Below are 16,907 nucleotides of genomic sequence, written 5' to 3'. Positions count from 1 at the left end.
GTAACAGCCACCTTTGCTCTTAGACATGTTTGCTCTACAATGAGACAAATCATACTTAAAATACTCTTTGACATGGGGAGTAAAACAAAGAGAGACTAAAGTGATTGCAGCAGTGGTTGCTCTGTGGGAATCTATGACTTTAAGTAATAGGAATTTGTCCCACCCAGACTGGGACAAATTGCATTTTAAAATCAAGTCCTGTGACCTTAACATATTTCTTAGGAAAAAAATCTCCCTACTGTAGAAAGTACAGAGATCTCTTTCTAAGAAGTCTTTCCTGTGGTAACAGCCATAATTTTCCAGAAAAAGGCAAAATGATTGATCTAAAAAGAGACATGGGAACACATGTCAGCCACGCTCCAATATATATAAGAGAATTTGTTATATCTTTCAAAACAAATACAAATAAAACTAAGGTAGAACAGGAAATTCTGTGGCACTTCTTTCTGTTTCATTATTTTTTTTCCAATCAAAATCCCTTAAAGATCCTTCAATTTTTTTTCCCAGCGCAGCAACTATTACATTACCCACTTCTGGTTTATAGTTTCAGTAGCTGTGATAACCTCAATTCTCTGGCTCCACTTTTTCCTTAGATCTTGCAGACAGTGCAGAAGTTTTGTCTGTGTTTTCTAAATGGATTTATTGCCTGAAGCAAATAAGCACAGAGCTAATTATCAGAAGAGTATAAACCTTTTACTGTGAACTGAGGAAATATTGCAACATTTAAAAAGGCAAATCAAGAAAAATATAGCCACTAAGTGACAAAGCAACCCAAGAAAAAGAGAACTCCAAGGGATTTGTGGAAAAATGCCCTTCCCTACCACTTCTACAGCAGAAATTCAATCTCATCATGTCAGCTTGGAAAGGCATATTTCAAGATGATGTCTAAGAAGTTTCTATAGCACTGGCATCCTCTGTATAAAATCTGTAGCAGTTAAATTGGTATATTCAGAAAAATTAATGACATGCTTTAGGATATTTTTTTATCATTTACCATGACATTCCTACTTTGGTCCTGCCACATCTTAATCTGTACCTTTTTTTCTCATATGACCACATATTTTGTGGATATTATTTATAAAATAATTCAGGTTTTCAACTACATGCAGTGAAAATTCTCTTTTCAAACTCTAACATTGCTCTTTTCTAGACAAGTGGTCTTTTTAAAAGGATCTTGCTGCACTTGTTTTTTGTCAAAAAATCACAGATCTAACCTGAATAAACACCTCATTTCTCTGTGCCACAAATCTTGGTACAATTTGGAAGGAGAGGACTGCAATTTTTATAGAGATTAAATTCCAGAGAAACTGACTTTAACAAACTACACTTTTAACTATGGAAAAGTCTAAGATTAATTAATGTGCAGCTAGCGAGTGAGGGGAAGATTTTCATCAGTTCCTAATTCCTTTCCATAGCCCACATACTCCTAAAGCAGCTAGACTGGGAAAAGAAAAAAAAGCAGAACTCTCACTCTTTTAGTAACTCTTGAAGAACAGAGCTGGTGTATAAAGTGTTAAAGAGATGAAAATCAACTTAAATAATTTTTGACTGCTAAAAACTCTGTGATAACATACTAATTCTAAGCTCCCATTGAACACGATTCTGAACTGAACACACTGTCAAAATGCTCAGAATAATGTTGTGCACTGCAGAATCCTTCATGTCTAATGATATTTCCATGTCATAAATAACAAAGTCTTCTAGTGTTCGCTGATCAATGAAATGAATTAGATGCCTCATGTATCAAAATTTAAATAGTACCTCTTCTGGATCACATTGGAAATTCTGATTTAAAGAAGTTTTTCTTCCATGCAGATCAAACTAGATTAAACTGGAAAACAGTAATATGCTAGAGCTGTGCTACTCAGTGGAAAGCATGAAAGGCAGCAGTGAGGTTCTGAGGGGAAGACCAAATAACATCTAAATATAGGCTGAAGGTTTTAAAGGCATGAATGGCAGAGTAGCTTTATCATCCTGTCACTTAAAAGAAGAAGTACTTTATTCAGATGCCTAAATGAGATGGTATAAATGTACAGAAAACAAGTGTAAGCAAACTATTTAAAACCTGAAAGATGGTTCACATTTGTGCCTTGATTTATTGATTCAGCCAAATATAGATTGACTGCCTGGTCCACTGTAATTCAAACAAAACACAGTTTCCAATAAACTGAGAAGTTAAGGACATAAAACATACAATTGCAATAGCCTAATTTTCCACTGTGGTTTCATATGACCTTTCCACAACCTCTGTCTCTTCTCACATTTCAGTGAAAGAGAAACTGACATTCATAAAATTGGATAACAATAATAATAATTATTATTATTTAATAATTTCAAATTATAAAGATAATATAAATGATAATAAATTATATTATAATATTATAAATTATAATTAAAATAATAATTTAAATTATTAATAATAAAGCAGCACCCATGGTATAGAACCTTATGTTAGCATCATAATAAGAAAGGTGTGGTGACATATAATGGTTTCGAGAAAAGAGATGATTTTGAAAAGAAATAAAAATAAGGCTACTTGCACTTTTTTATTCACCACCTTTCAATTGTGTTCTTAATCTAAGTTAGAATTAAAATAAGTTTAAAATATGTAATTGTATTTATATTCAATGACTACTATCCAACAAACAAGAATGCTTTCCATTATACAATTTTTTTTTCTCTCTTGTATGAATTTGAAAATTAAGAAAAAAGGTTTGGCTCGTAGTTTTCATTTAGTATGAAAATCTGAGAAGCATCCACATCATACTTTGTTAAATACAGTCTCAAAGGCTTAGTGCTTTTTGTTTGTTTGGTAGATTGTGGGGGTTTTGTGGTATACTCACTCTCTTTAGAAAACAAGACCCCAATTCTGCTAAGAAAATGCTCACATTTTGATGACACCCACTTATTCCTGGTTCACATTACAACCCAGCATTGCAGCTAAATGTTAAACAATTCTCCTTATTTTTTAATTCCATAAGATGTGTACTTTTAATAAAGATTTATTTATTAAAAACAAACACACAAACAAAAATCCCACCAACATTCCCCATCATCTAAAAACTGGAGCCAAAGAAAAACTAGTATCACAGATAGATTAAGGCCTTCTACAAATCTGGTATATAGGAGCTAAGAAATGCAATTTTTAGTATTCATCTTCTACTTGTAGTGCTCCTGCTGAAGGCAAAATCAAATATACCCTGAAGACCACACAGTTACACCCACATATTCCAGACTTAATGCAAATAGTCTCTAACTCCTGATTTTAGTAATATTACTGTATCATCTCTCACGACTACAATAATTTAAACAGAAAATCATGTTAACATGGTTTCTTCAGTCTTAAAATCAGTTTAAAATTCCTTATTTGAGCTCTCTGATACTTTTTAATCGCAGATATGGCCTGAATCTTGCAGAAACAAATTACAAAAGAATGAGGACACGGGGAAGTGCTGAGAGAAGCTGGAAACCTGAGGAGTATGACTGAAAAAACCCATTGGAAGAATTTGAGTCTACAAAGAGGAGAAACTGCTGTGAATGGACTATGGGATTTCCACAAGTGGGCACGAAATTAATCTCTGAGCTGCAATGACCCTTTCACCAGCAAGCACCATGAAGTTACTGAGTTGTGGAGGGTTTTGTTTGCACAGTAAGATGGTGGGAAGAAACTGGTGTCTCTCAAAGCTCCGCCTGCATTGACACTGCTATTCTGTGCTGCAAATAATACCTGCTCTCTACAATGTCCTTGCATGTCAGTGTGTGCAATGATAAGACAATGCTACTTAATGCTATTATATAAACCTACAAACAAATACACTTTGAGATTATTGCAATTGTAAATATGTGTACTTAAAAATTCCTGGTCTGACTCTCACAGGAAATTACCAGAATCAGATCCTCCCATAACTGTGAAATAAACTATGGCAAATACAGAAACTGGTTTGGGGTGATTTTGAGGTTTTTTATTTGTTTGGGGTTTTGTTGTTGTTGTTGTTGTTTATGGGTTTGGTTTTTTGTTTTGGGTTTTTTAGTTTGTTGTTGTTGTTGTTGTTTTTCTTTTTGTTGTGGGTTTTTTTTTTTTGGTTGGTTGGTTGGTTTTGTTTTTTTCTTCCTGAAGGTAATGAGAATTCAAAGCTGAAGGTCAGGAAAAGAAAAAATCTACAAGGATAAAAATTAGACTCTTGTGTTAAGTACCCTTATTGATTAATCAAAGTAATTTTAAGCACTCTGCAACTTGGTACTGCAAGCCTGCCAAAGATCAAGGACTATCTTGATCTTCATAACACTAAAACTTATCTGTGAATTAAAATATAAAAGTTGCATTAAAGGAATACAAAACCTGTAACAGATTAATGTTCTGCATCATGAGTGTTAGTGCTACATCTGATCTTGATGAAGTTTCACAATATAACATCTGCTCAGTTCAGGATTTATTTGAAAAAAAAGAAAGATGCTTTTCTCAGTGGAAGACCAAAGAGGCTTTGGGATGTAAAAAGCAATGAGAAAGGAAAAAGAAAATAAAAAGAAAGATCTTCCACCTTTGCTGAGGTCAAATGGAACTCTTAGAAATGTTCAGGTTTTTTCTTAGAACATTTCTAAGAAATTTGGAGAGTTTTTTCTAAGTGGGGTTGTTGATCAGGAAAATTAGATACTGTCTTGGAATTTTACATCTGATCCATATTTTATGCTTTGTAAAAGGTATCAGCAGGCACAAGGTTACATCTTGCATTATTTATTATCTCAAAAAAAAAAAAGGTTAATTAAATTTATGAGTTCTTTAGAAGAGAAGGTGTGGAAAATGCTCAAAGCCCAAGGCTATACCTCAGAAGCTATTGTTCAGACAAAGTCCTATGCCTGTTTCACAGTTATTATAAAAAGATTTGATTTTGATGTCTGTTGCTGCAGTAAAAATCATTAAACAGCAGCTCTATGATCCTTCAAAGAACTCTGCCCTGAGACCCATTTAAATCACAACTTTCACTGCTGAATGTGTGCCCTGAAAAGTGCTAGAAAAATGCAAAATATGTCTGCCCGGCAAAGATCCCAGAGTCACTTCAAAGTCTCATATGCTAAAAGCAGCAATGTGATTGCACTCTGAGATTATGAGATGACAAATCAATAAAGTAAATCGCTCCCAGAGATCTCTGACTTGAGGAGTGGGTCCAGTGAAAAAACACCAGGGAGCTGTGCAGTCTGGAGGAGACTGAAAGTGCATTTGTTATTTATGCCACGTTATGTTACTTGGTGCCAGGCTGGGGTAGAAATCAGGAGGGTGGCACTAGCTCTGGGATACTCGGCTTGTGACTCCAGGTAGAATGTGTCAGGCTATTGCTGAGTTGCTCCAATGACTCTGTGTGCATCACTCTGCCTAAATGTGTCAGACTGCCTGGTTTTATAACCAGGCACTGCCCTGCGTGGCAGGGACATGCCCTAGTCACACTAACCCTATGCTCTTCATCTCCCTCACCTCCTGAGTGAGGAAAAAGCCAAGTTCTCAAAGAATTTTAAGAAAAAAATCCTAAAAATTCACATACGAACAATTTCACTTACATGTGTTTCTAGAAAAACAATGATTGTTTATCCTCTGATAAGCCTCTCATCTACACAAGAAAGATGCCAAAATACAAGGGTGACTCTTTAACTCTTTTTTTAAATACTTTCTTCCTTCAAAAGATGTTCAAATATATTATTCTCTCTCATCAACTCCTTGGAATGAATGCTTACATCTGGTTGCAGTATAGGAATTCAATGAATTATATTCTTCCAGTAACTGACAATAAGATTGAAATAACTTCCTAATGTACTCATCTCGGAAAATAAAACACACTGAATGGTATCTGTGTTTACCTGCAGTTGTGCATAATTGTTTGTACCTTCTATGCAAACTCTTTTTGAAAAATTATGCTTTCAATGAAAACGGATTTATTTCTATTTAATCAGTCTCTCATTCTCAATTTGCTTGGAAATATGCTTATGTCATTGGGTCAAAATCAGGCCTAAAACAACACTGTTTGAAACAATGTCTAGAAAGATAAAAAGTGCTGTTTGAGATTCAGAAAATACAAACAAAAAAAGTTCTTGCCCTGGGAAGTAAAAATACTATAAAAGTTACTCTTTTCAAGTAATACTGTATTTCACTGTATCTCCACTGATTTCCTTCGGAACTAATATTCTGTTATTCTCTCTCATTAGTCAGATGACATTTCATTGACTCAACAACAAGTTTTAACAACAGTTCACAGGTCAGTAATGGGAGTAAATAGTTTAAAACTGTCCTTTTCAGAGTTGTAGATACTAATTAAATAAGGGCCATTACCACTATGCAGCTATATGGAACTAAATACTAGGAAAATTTACTCTTTGCTATTAGCTTTAAAGAATTTTGCTAATACTTTAATTTTGTCTACAAAATAAATCTTATATCTACGTTTATTAAATCTACAGATAGTCTACATTTTTTGGAGCATGATTTCAGTAAACTCTTAAGTAAAGCATTCAAGCAAATCTTTGAAAACTTAATTTTTCCCTCTAGTTTCATGGAGGTCAAGTAATCTGCTTTGAGGCTACCAGAACCCAATGCAGTCTCTAACTTCTACATTAATGTGAGGGATCGATTGCTTTTCATGCAGTCAGTGAGAAGAATCAATGTAGAAATACACATTCTATTTTATGCTGTGAGGAAGAATAAGCAGTTTCCTTAAGCCTTATTCTTGAGTGACTTCCCATAGAAGTAGGGTCAATTATATTGATTTGTGAAAATGTGATTTTAAGCTACTTGATCCAACCAATACAAATGTCCAGAATATACCAGCTGGCATCTGCAGAACCTCTGCTGCAGATTTTCACATCCACAGCCTGGGATGGTAAAATTTAGCTCCATTAAAACTAACCAGGGAATTAGAAAATCCACTGTGACTCATCACTACCTATGCTGTGGCACCTGCTAAGCCACACATTTCTCCAGGACCAAACCTCTCTACATTGGGCTGGTTAAAAGCAATAGCAGTGCCAGGGGAACAACTGTGAGGGCTCCCAGCTTTTGCTGAGGAGCAGCAGCCAGGTAAAGGGTCTGTGCTGCAGAACCAGGTAAGGGGTCTGTGCTGCAGCAGCCAGGGTAAGGGTCTGTGCTGCAGCAGCCAGGTATAATTATTATATATTATTATTTTTCACCTGTGCTGCAGCAGCCCTGAGCAGCTGGATGCAGGAGGCTGGATGCTGGCTCCAGCTGCCTGCTGCCCTGGCCAGGTTAGGCTGCAGCTGCCACAGAATAAATAAGCCCTGGCTTTACTTGCCATGCCCTGGTCAGGACTTGTCTTCCTGAATGTCCTTGTGCCTTTGCTCATTTTTAACTGGATGGAATTAATTAAATGCCTGGGTAAGGTCCACTGGAACTTCCTAATGAGATCCTGTGTGTATTGGCCTTGTTATTGTCAGCAGAGGGAGTTACTAATGACAGGTTTCACCTTCCTTATTCATCTGCATATTTGTTTTTGGAGGCTTGTTTCAAGTCTTTGAGAGAATCTTCCCCTAACTGAACTAGATCCTAAATTATCTTCTTAAATTAAAATGCCTATATGCAAAAGCAATTGACATCAATACCACAAAAGTTATTTTCAACAAATGGTTTTGTCCTTTGTTGCTGATTTCCTTCTGCTTCTTTTTTTTGATTGCAGGGACAGTTTAAGTGGCTGTAGAAAGCTTGTTTTAGATCAACAGAATAATGAAATATATTATCCCTTTCACCTAATAATTCTTGCTTGGCTCTCTATAAACATGTTTAAAAATACACAGTTTCTTCTGACTCTTAAAATAAACTGAATGCTGATGAGGTGCCCCACCATCAACACCAAAACAGGCACAGTGAACATGCTGCACCTGAACTTTGAAATGTCTCCTGCAATGGATGGTATTCTCTTATAACTCTCACAGTCAAGACTAGAATGTCTCAAAATCTCACTGGAAAAAGTTTTGATTAGTTATATCTAGATCTCTTTGGGGAATATTCTGTTTGCTTCTGCACTGCTATCAAAAACCTTGTAATTTGAATTCAGATGGGTAGTGAGCTGATATTTCAGCTGCACTGAATAGCTGCACTGTCAATATCTTTTGTTTATGTAAATGTTGAAGGGGTCAATTTGAAGAATACTATACATTTGCAGCTAGTTCAACAGCCCATCACTTTGACTGGATTATTATTATTCCATATACAGGTAGTTTTCTTCAAAGAATATGTAGTACAATTTCAAGAGAAAAAATCAAAACAAAGAGAAAAAAATCAAAACAACAGTAACTTCAGAGAAATTCCTTTAGGAAAATGTATTGATTTTCTCTAGCTGCAAACTTTAACAAAAGAGGTTCATGCTGGACTATAGTACCCTTTTATGATCTTTTAGTTTTATTTCTGGCTGTTGTTTATCTCATAATCTGTTATACCACTTCAGTGGTATGATAGATAATATTCTTTGACTTCCTGAAAGTGGACAAGCAATGCATATATTAAGAAATGACACTGATGCATACCATGAACTATGATTTTTCTAAAAATGGCTTTTTACCTTTTCTTACCATTCTTGTTTCTCTGTGATAATTCTGGAAGAAGAGAATTTTTTATGTTGTTCATCACTTTTTCATTGCTTATACAGTCTTCACTCTCAGTTAAACTTTGAATGGATGGAATGACTTAGCCAGAGACAGTTTGTTAAGTTTTTAGACTTGAGATGGTAATTACCTTTCCAGATCATCTTAACATTTTTTATTTTCAACTAATCACTACCTAATTATCTGATTTCATTGACATTAACTTTACTTTAAATCAAGGGATACTTAATCTGGATGGAAATATCAAGGTATTGCAGTTTGAACCAGCAGGAGAAGCTTCAGTATGACTTCCCATGACTATGTGTTGTTTAATTAGATTATATTCCTTCAGACACTGCTAAATAGAAACTCCAATTAAAATATGGACTTATGGGACCTTATAACAGCATAACAGGTGAAGTTAAGTTGATCTGCAAAAAATCCCAGGTACAATGATGGAATAATTTTGCCTCCTTTACGAATTTGAACCTTTCTGGGAAAAAGAGCTTTATAAAACATCTCAATAAATATGCAGTTACTTGATGAGTGGTCTGTTCCTATTTGTAGGTGTTTGGACTAATTAATGAAAGAAATCTCCTGATGCCTGTCAAAGGCAATGAACCCATTGTCACTGAACCTATTGTTTTTTTATATTTCAGGCAGTCATATCCTAGGTTGTATCTCTAGGTACCAAATCTGTTGAAGTCTTTTATCTTTCAGGCTTTTACATTATTTTTATATTATCCAGAATAATCCAGAGAAATAATTTTTAGTATTTTGTTTTCAAGGAAAAATAATAATTTATCGTTTAAAGTTAAGTCAGCCAACATATTCATTTGAAATAAAACAGAAATTTTAATGAAGTTCACCAAGACATTATTAGAAATATTGTAGGAAATAAATTGCACCATGATTTATACTTCAATAACCAGAAAAGAAGCACAGATACAAGTAAGCACAAACACGTATTTGGTCACTGTGTCTGAAAAATGTTGATTATTAATTTCTACATAAGAATTAATTTCTAGTCTGAACCATATTATGATTTTAAAAAGTTTTTTACAAGCAGTTAATCTTTTTTAATGAACAGCAAAGGAACAGCCAATTTTTTACAAATGTCTAGGTTTTCACTTGCAAATTAATAACCAGACATTATTTTGAAATAATTTTTTGTTGTCTCACATTTAGTGAAGAAAAAATATTTCTAAATAAAATTGATTATACTCTGTACCCATTTATATAAAAATATTTAATGCAGTCATATTTTTGCATTTTATTCTCACTTTGTACATGTTGGTAATTTTTTTTTGTGTGTCATCCCATAAGAACAATAGAGCTGTATACTGATAAATACCAAAAAGGATGTCAGCAAAATATGAAAATAGCCTCACATGGAAAAAATCAGAGGGAAAGGTACTATATGTGAAGAGGGGAAAATAAAAAGAGGATTTGAAAAGATTTTCTTTGGCTTTTCAGATGGCTTTTCTTGGAAGAGAAATGCTAAAAGCATTAAGAGACTGGAGTAATAAAAACCAGCACAAAACCAGGAGGTGCGTGGGAGCTCTCCAGTCTGTCAGCTAAACAGCAGAATGTCACAGTGCTGAGGCACTCTGCAGGAGCATGAAAACCCTTACAGGTATAATATATTCAAAAGAAAAGGGGTTTTTTGTTACCTTAATCAGAACCTGAAGGTGTCCCATGGCTTGTGATGACTTGAAGTACCAGAAGCTCATCACACATCTCCCACTTGATTCTTTCCATACGGAACTCTTCACATGGGCTTTTTCATTTATTAGGCTTATTGCAGTGGCCTCAAGATATAGGAAATGTCCTGAAATTAAATGATGTATTACTGAAAAAATGTTTTACATTTTCAAATTAGATCCAAAACTCAGCAAATTAAATGCAGAGACATATGAAGAACACTTCCCTCATAAGTCTCATAGTAGTGAACCTCACCACAGGAGAAAAAATGACCAGTTCCCATTCCTTGTGCACTTATAATAGGAATAAAAGGAATAAACTGGTGGTAGCAGCTTAAGATTTGGGTGGACTTGTGTAGAAGACTGGGAGCTCTTCCATGTTTTCTGGCTACTTGGAATACATGTCCCTGGTGAACTGCAGCAGGTGCAATTCTGACAATACATCACACAATAGCCACATCATGATAAATTTCAGGAAAAAGTCTCCTGAAAGCTAATCTTCAAAATAGCAAGTCATGCTATATAAAAAGTTGTGAAAGAGGAAAAAAATTATGCATGTATAAATCACTATGTATCCCTAATGGTTCATATTTCTTTTGGTCATTTTTACTCTGTTTGAATATTAATGAACATATAAATTATTTAGTCAGATGAAATTGCAAAATTAGATGCCTAGAGTTAGTATTTTTCAACACTGATATGGTCCTTGAGTCTTCCATCTTTATTTTTAATCAGAAGCATAAAAAATTCTCCCAAGTTTTCAAATTCATTTTTTTTCCTTTGTACAAATAGGAAATGTGTATTTGACATAAACATAAATGTATTATAAATAACACAAAATTTGTAATTGCACATCTACTAATGTTTGTATATGAATTAGGCAAAAAAAAAATTAATTCACTAGATAATGCAGAAACAAATGGGTTCATTCTAATTTTGACACTTCCCTGCCTCAGATATGACCATAGATGTTTGCCATGGTGTTATGGGATCCTAAAATCTGAGGTCAAGCATATATTCAACAAGTGTAGTGGTGTATTTGTGATAATACTTTAAATATATATATTACTGGCAAGGCAAACAACTTTTTTTCCCTATGTATTTTGAAGTTTATTGGGTTTTGTCCTTCAGCAGTTTGTGTAAGCATTCAGTGACTGCTATCATGTCTTTGTGTAACTTTGCTGTGAATATTTAAATTTAAGGTCAGTTCTGAGCTCAGCTTTGGTAACATCTTTGTCTGAGCTATAGGACCTTCAAAAGCAAAGTGTGACGGCACAGAGCTTGTAGCAAGAACAAGAGCACATAACTGAGTGGCCAAAACAAACCAGGACATGCACTGACAAAGGAGATTTGTTTCTTTAAATTTACTCATTTAACATTATCTAAAATTAAAGTATGAATAGTCAGTATGGGAAACTGTAGAGGTTCCTGAAAATGACCTCAAGCTCCGGAGGAGTGGGACCCAGTGGATCTCAGAGCTGAGCTAACTCACCTTTACAAATTGCAGCCAGACCAAATGCCTCTCTCCAGACAGATATCAAATTATCTTGCCCGATTCATATAAAAAACAACTAAGATTCAATTTTCCTACATTAAGATTATTGTACAATGGAAATTAATATTTTTATATTTTAATAAATCTTGTTCATTAAAAATGACACCGTGATTAGAGATTTTAGAACTCCCCTGCTGCCTGTGGAGATATGAGACATTTCATGAAGACAATTATCCCTTACTTGTGAACTAACAACATACCAGTTCTATTTCCAAGCGTGTGGTCCCCGGGAGGTCTGGGACTTCGAGGCGAGCTGACCCCTAGCACCCAGTGAAAATTGTCAGCCAGGGAATTTTGCCAGCCACATCGGCCATTCTCAAAGGTGCAGGAAGTTCCACATTCACTCTCGTCTGTATTATCCCCACAGTTGTCTTCAAAATCACAGCTTTGTTCTGCTCTGTAACACTTGCCATTCTGGCACTGCCTATGGCCATGTGAGCAGGAGCCTGAAAAGAGAAGAATGAGGGTGTCCTGGTGAATCACAGTGCCATGCATCCCAACAAGGTTACTGGAAGGTTACATTTCAGAGAGCTTAATATTTAGGAGGAGGAGGGTGGTCCAGAGCAGTTTTATTAAAAGTCTTTGGATCCCCTGAAGTACCAATCCATCATCAGTTTATTTCTTTTGTATTTTGTCAAGTGATTGCCTAAATAAATGACTGTTTCCCTTGTAAAGCCTCAGAGGGCAAGATCCAGCCAGGCATTCCATCACTAACAAAGCTTTCTAGTCTGACTTAATTGCTGGCATTCTCCTTTCATGTGGTGTTGGATTGAATCATTTTATCTTAGCTGCAAAGTTGAGCCTACTTAGGAGCCCTAATTTGGAAGAAAAAACTTTTCTGTTTTAACTACAGAGGTTTGCCTTTTAATGGATTTTTTTTATGAGTTCAGTAGGTTGATGGTGTCCTTTCTATGCAGTCTTCCTGCCATTATTGAGGGATAATTCTACTATTGTACAGCCTAAGGATTGTAGGACTCAGACACAGGATCTATTTCCAAGTTTCATGTTTTCATTTCAGATCAGTTACTGCAGGACTCTTAATAACTTCAGTACATTCTGTAATCAAGAGGTGAAACACAACATTCTGAAACTGACCCCTTCCCATTTACTTTGTACATTCTGCTGTGCCAGAAATAAATGAATAATTTTACTTAAAAATAGGAGTATGAATATATGAACTCAACAGACAAAATTAGAATATGTACATGTCTAAAAGTTGCAGAAGTAGGGAGAATCTGAGTTAATTGATACTGAAAATCACATGGTGCTAAAAACTTGTTTCCATTACCACTGTATTAATTTAAAGGAGCTAAATGACATTCACATAAGGCTGGATTTTATCAAGAGGTCTGAAAAACAGATTTATTAGTAGAAAGAGGATAAGAAATGGGGTATTCAGTTGTCATGTTGGCAACCTCCATTTCATAGTATTTGTTTCAGCCAGACTCTAAATTACAAATACTCCAAACTGAAAAAAACGTTGTTAGAACCCTTGTTTTTGTTAAAGTGAAAACAAGTCACTTTATTTCTAGATATCAGCTAAAGAGAACAAGCATTAACCTCTCCTCTTCAAGTTAAAATCCTCCTAATGCAATTCTTATTAAAATAAATTTAAAATACAAATACATATTGGAATATGATAGAAGTGTCCAGCAAGATTTCCACGGAAAATATTAAATAATAATTCTCGATTTCTTAGCAACATAAAAATATGTATCAGGTTTGCAATAATATCAGGCAAGGATCTCCAAATCTGGAGACAATAAAAATGGGTGATCTCTGACCAGAAGAAAAAGGCTTGTTTGAAATTCAAAGCTAAAAGTTTACAAAAGCATCAGTGAGAATTTTATTAGTACACGATCTCTGAAAATGGTTGTGGTCAAAAGAATGGTGCAATAGCATCGATGAATCAGTCAGTGACCATCAGAAACTCCTATCAATCTTCTTCAGAATTTCAGTCATCTCTGTTGTATCCCAATGAGTGACAGAGATTTATTATAAAATTGCTGCCTAATTTAAGTGACATATGTTTTTAGGAGCTAGTTATTATAATACTACCTTTCTTTTTAGTGATTGCAGTAGAAATTTAGCAAAAAAATTATTTTGTCAACAAACTAGGAATTTAAATTTCAGGAGGCAATTTATGCCTTAAAATATTTTCCCTTGAAGTTCAATGACCAATAATTTCAATAACTATTGAATTTTGAGGTCCCTTTGTAGCATTGTTTTCAATTTCAGGTTTAAAAAAAAGCAGAGTTGAAAAGTGGAAGTCTTTGTTTCCTGAGAAAAGACAAAAAAATCCATCTTGAATCCTGGCATGAATGAATCTTTCCAAGCATGTGTAATGAATGATATTACACTGCCTGAGTCTGTAACGTGACTTGCTTCTGGATGTACTTCCATAGTATAACTTCTCTTTAAATATCATTTCTAAGACTTGAAAACTGTAGAGAAAAAAAACAAACTTCACCAAACAAACAAACAACCTTCCCTCCTCCCAGAAAAAAAAACCCAAAAACTCTGAACTACAGGAAAAAGCATTTTTTAGAGCTCTCTTTTTTCTTCCCTACTTTTTCTTAGTATTAGTTGTTGAAACACTCTGTTCTACAGATTCCTGTGGGTATGAGAGAGGTATTTAATTGAGAGGAATTGCTCCTTAACAAAGTTCAGTAAATCTTTCCTCCAATCAGTGTTTCTTGAAGATTATTTGTGGGCAGACTTGTTGTCCTATGTGGTAGCTGCATAGACACAACTAGGCTGCAGTAGAGCCTTAGGGGCTGTTAGACCCCTTTCAGATAATTATCTTTTATCTTATCGTTATATGTATCCTTCAGATAAATAATCCTTGAATTGAGGAGGATTTATACAACAGAGGAAAACAGCTGCACCAGTAAACAATCCCCTTGTTCATATACCCTCAGCAAAATCAACAGGTAAAACATTTCTATTTTTAAACATGTTTTAGGAGAAGGACTAATCTCCTTATTAAGAGTGTTTTTCTTGAATGTATTTTGAAAAAATAGAAATTTACCTGCGAATATCAAGAGACAAAACAAATTTTTCTTGAGGACAACCTGTCTTATTATTGAAAACTGAGGCAAAGAGGGTGTCAAATACTCAGCCTTTTTCCTCATTTTTTCTCATATTCCCCCCTGCATCCAATAAGGAATGGAGGTTTTCCTTGCCACTCCTTTTGCTATTAATGTATTTATAAAAATATTTTTATTATCCTTTCCAGAAGTGGCCAGATTATGTTCTAATTAGGATTATTATAAAGTTGTTAAATTTAATAAGTTGTTAACCTTCGTAAACTTATTATATTTAATAGCATCAGCATCGATGTTTTCCAAACCAAATCAAATGAATGAGATAGTTTACAATTACTGGAATAATCCATCAATAGGTGTGAAAATCTAGAGCTGCTTCAAAATATTTTCAGAATATTTTATTTACATTCACATGGCTGGAAGCATGCCTTCTTTTAAATCAAACCTAGAGCCCCTGTAGAACCATAGTCTGGTACAGAGGCCAGAGTAATTAATCAGCAGACTAAGAGGGTGACATCCCAGGGATAGGGGCTCTCTGGATAATTTAGATCTCTGAGTTTTTCCCTGTAAAAATTACTCCATTATCCTTCTTGGTCTGAGTTGACATTACTGTATGATTGAAATCTATGTGTCCTTAAAAAAATAATTTGTTAACAAGAACATCTTTCCTCAGGTATCTCACTACTGTAGCCCAAGGACACACAGAAAAAGTGCTTTCATCACTGTTGATGATGCATAGTAATCCTGACTTGTCAATGCAGGAATGTGAAAAATGCATCTCATTTCAAAAGCAAAACTTTAGAAATTAAAATAATTTTGAAAGACTTTCAGATGTTGGGGTGTCAGGGAAAAAAAAAGATTTAAAAAGCATTAGAGTATATCAGCTTGGTTTTTTATTATTTTTTTTTTTAGGAAAAAGGCTTTATTTTCTTGAATTGAGTGCAAACATTTGGTTTTGTAAACCTTGCAAGTACTTTGACATATTGATTTGCATTCTGAACAACTGAAAGTTAGAAAAACAACAGCTTGAGTTCATTTGCACAAGGGACTTTTAGAAGAAACTGTTAACTGTCAAAGTTACTGCCACAACAAACAGCAGACAAAAGCTCCAATGACCAAAAGTTTCTCAATCAATTTCTTATCTTGACCATTCCCACACACAAGCACAAGAGAATTCTTTTGCAGTAATCAGATCTGGTAATATTCAACCTCAGAACCAAAAAACCCAAAAACATAAACAGCAAGATAGGATATTGCTGTTCAATACAATAGTCCATGACAGAGCACTGAAGAAACTTCTTTGTTTTGTTTGTTGATACTTTGTTATTAGAAAATGATTGATTTTTATCAGTCACTCAATACTCTTTAAGACGCATTCAATCTGTGACACATTCAGTGGGTCATAACCTGGTGCTTTGCTTTATTTAAGATTACCAGAAATTCTAACCTGAAGGCAAGAGGGGCTACTCAGTGCCTCTTCATACTGGGTTTATGCATATACTATAAGCAGGGCAATGCTAAAAACAAATATAAAGATCAAAAGATTCCGTTTCAATTGCTTAGATGCATGTGAATGTGCATTCACAAGAAATGAAAAGAACAGGTTTTGATTAGAGAAGGAGGCAGAAGGTATTTTAAACTCTCCCACTCTTACAGTGCTGGTGTACCAATATCTTCAGTAACAGAAATAGTGCATACTTTCCATGTTGCTATAAAACATGCTAGTAGGGCAACTTAAAAGGAAATTTTTCGTTACTGTCTTCAAGTGTTAAATCCCCATACTGGATAAGAAGACCTAGGCCTGGATTCATGAAAGATACATTGCAATAGCATCGACTGGTTTGCTCCTTGCTAGCAAACTGAAACAAGATATATAGTACATGTTAATATTGTTATTCCAGTTCTAATCAAGTGGTCTATGTCTCCAGCATGAAGAAAAGGACAAGCAAAGAAAACTGTTGTAACACGACACACACTTAACAAGAACCGTGATACATCAGTTCTTTTATACAGTCTTCCCTTTCC

At 34.7% G+C, this 16,907-nt stretch overlaps 1 protein-coding gene across 1 annotated transcript in view; it reads right to left on the bottom strand.

Moving 5' to 3' along the window:
- The window catches only part of MALRD1 (MAM and LDL receptor class A domain containing 1), a 271,411-nt gene that overhangs the window by 103,623 nt on the left and 150,881 nt on the right, over positions 1–16,907 (bottom strand). The window contains exons 27-28 of the mRNA XM_014312109.1: positions 12,036–12,281; positions 10,251–10,408 (exon numbers count right to left, since the gene is read on the bottom strand). Coding sequence (XP_014167584.1) covers positions 10,251–10,408; positions 12,036–12,281 — 404 coding nt within the window. The remainder of the gene's footprint in view (positions 1–10,250; positions 10,409–12,035; positions 12,282–16,907) is intronic.

Source organism: Geospiza fortis, unplaced genomic scaffold (assembly GCF_000277835.1).
Source record: "Geospiza fortis unplaced genomic scaffold, GeoFor_1.0 scaffold138, whole genome shotgun sequence".
In the NCBI taxonomy this organism is placed as follows: domain Eukaryota; kingdom Metazoa; phylum Chordata; class Aves; order Passeriformes; family Thraupidae; genus Geospiza; species Geospiza fortis.
Note: the sequence above shows the minus strand (reverse complement) of the source record. Positions and strands in the feature narration are given on the sequence as shown.